The following is a 2,332-nucleotide window of genomic DNA, read 5'->3' as shown; positions in this document are numbered from 1 at the left end:
AGAACTCATCAACAGGTGCTTATAGAAGCACCCATGTTCTGTTGGTCCCTGGGCCCAGGTGGCTTGTGTCCAGCAGAGATCCTAGCCTGGGTAGACACATCAAGCTTTAGCCTTGCCAGTAGTCCTTGTGACCCAGTGATAACTTAAGGATTTATTGACATCATTATCCTATTTATTTTGTATGGTTATTATTTTATTTTGTAGCCAGCTACCTAATACTTTTTGAACAGGAGACGTTATTTTACTTTATTCAGCTGTTAAAATGTTTTGCAGCCGTTAAGATACCCAGAGCCCTCAGGGGACACCGGATGGCAACCGAGTTGTTTGGGGATCTGCAAACCCCCTTTGAGGGGCTCAGAACCGGCACTGGGAAATCTCCAGGTGAGCCTATTTTCTCTTGCCCACCTGCTGCCCACCCCCCACTCTCACTTCCATGGAAACTTCCAGAGTCCCAGCAGCCATGATGTTTCCCTTGGCTGCTGGAGCTAAAATTGAGACACCAGTGCCTTCCTGGCAAGGGGTGGGTTATGGACAAAGAAAAAAAATTTCTGCCCATCAACCATATGCAGGGATGTCCAGCTGTACCAGAAGGAAATATCCCCCCACCCCGGGCCTAATTTTTACCAATCTGAGACATGTTGGTTCCCATTTCCCCTCCCACCACACCCCCTTGAACAGTCTCCATCAGGCTGCCTAGGCTGTCCTACTGTCTAGACTCTGAAAGTCACGGCATCCGACACCTCATTCGTCAGCAACAATGACTTAAATGCTGTTCCCTCAGCCTCATGGTCTAGCGAGGAAGGGAGTATATTTCCTCATAGGGAGGAGGAGAGAAGCAGGTGGAGTCCTCTTCTCCCAGCTCTGTCTCTTCCAGCTGGTCAGCATCAGGGCCGGACCTGGCAGTGGGAGCAGAAAACACAGACCCGTTACAGCCCACGATGCGTGTCTCAGAGCCGACGCCACCACCCTGGGAAGAGGCCACACAGACCTTCACATTCTCCCAACACCTTCCTTCTAGACCGGACAAAGCCACGGGCTGTGACTGTGACACCCGCAAGGGGAGCGTCCCCCCTCCACACCACGTACCTGTCGTTTCCACCAGCCACGATCGAAGAGTAGTCTTGCTCTCCAATAAATGTGGCATTGTCTGGAGGGTAGATGGTGTAGTACTGAGGAGGACTTGGCGTGGCCGTCACCACCCCTCCAGGTGGTATGAGACCACAGGGGTTCACCACTGGCTGCAGGTAGGCGGCGTTGATCCCAAGGGGCTCTTGAGAGCCATAGGGAGGAGGGATATATTGCACCACAGTGGCCCCATGGAAGGTGATGGGCTGGTTGATACCAGTGAAAACAAATGATTGTCCTCCCGCCGTCTGCTCCAAATCCAGAGCCCTTTCCTCACTTTCTTTGCACACCTGGCAGGAGAGCATTTTGAACTTGCACACAGCAATCAGGATGAATGTCACTCCAACCGATAGCAGGATGGGCCCAAGGAGCTGGGTCCATTCAAAGTGAGAGACACCTTGGTATTTGATCCAGCCCATGATGGTGAACGTGATCCCCACTAGTCCCAGGAAGATGCCTGAGAAGAGCAAGGTGGCCCCTGCCTTGTCATCATCGGACACCTGGATGTCAGCGGTACTGGGTGTGTAAGGAGTGACCGAAAACACGTTGAGAGGGAAGTCGTCCAAGCGGCTGCCGCCCTGCTCCATCGTCCGCATGCAATCACCCCGCTTCCCAGAGCAGAAAGGGATTATGAGAGCTCCTCAGAGCACAGCAAAGCAATCACAGGCTCCGATTAGTTATGGAAGAACTTTGGGCCTCTGTGGTTAACAGAGTATAACAGGCAGAGGCCTGAACTTTGTTTGGAAGAGTAAAGGTCTGAGAAATGAAGCTTGAAGTTTTCTTATACATTGTCCATGATTGGCGGCCTCTGTTTTACAGTTCAATGACAAGCCCTTTCTCATTCACATTCATTCATTCATTCATTCATGAATTCAAAAAGTGTTTGAGCCTGTCCTTTTGTGCCATGAGGTGCTTTTCTAGATGCTAAAGGAACCGCTCCCAGGCCCTGTTTGCATCCTGCCAAAACCAGGATTCTAGAAATGGCAGAGGGACCTCCGGGGCCTCTGGCAGAGCAGGGGCCCTTGATGTACCCATCGCATGCTCAGACACCTAACCCGCTTTTCCTGCTGGGTCAACTCACTGGAAGGGAACAGACACACATTTCTTGACTGTGTCATCCTTCCCACATCAGGGGGCTCGACCTGTGATGACCCTTAACCACCCACAGCCCTCACCAAGCTCTTAGGCGCAGCTGTCTTCTGGTCAG

At 51.8% G+C, this 2,332-nt stretch overlaps 1 protein-coding gene across 1 annotated transcript; it reads right to left on the bottom strand.

The window, feature by feature from the left end:
- Positions 1 to 790: 790 nt before the first annotated feature.
- Positions 791 to 1,712, bottom strand: TMEM174 (transmembrane protein 174). The gene is made up of 2 exons (XM_042906537.1): positions 1,087 to 1,712; positions 791 to 896 (listed from the first exon to the last, which is right to left on the bottom strand). Exons 1-2 carry the CDS (start codon positions 1,710 to 1,712, stop codon positions 791 to 793), a joined length of 732 nt encoding a protein of 243 aa, XP_042762471.1.
- Positions 1,713 to 2,332: the final 620 nt, after the last annotated feature.

Source organism: Panthera leo, chromosome A1 (assembly GCF_018350215.1).
Source record: "Panthera leo isolate Ple1 chromosome A1, P.leo_Ple1_pat1.1, whole genome shotgun sequence".
Lineage (NCBI taxonomy): Eukaryota > Metazoa > Chordata > Mammalia > Carnivora > Felidae > Panthera > Panthera leo.
This window is presented reverse-complemented; position numbering and strand designations above follow the sequence as displayed.

Bases quoted from the DNA above. Each gene is read 5' to 3' on its own strand.
- TMEM174 (XM_042906537.1), bottom strand. From the start codon at position 1,712: ATGGAGCAGGGCGGCAGCCGCTTGGACGACTTCCCTCTCAACGTGTTT. The intron at 897-1,086 runs GTACGTGGTGTG...TCCCACTGCCAG, and splicing joins GTGGCTGGTGGAAACGACAG to GTCCGGCCCTGATGCTGACC.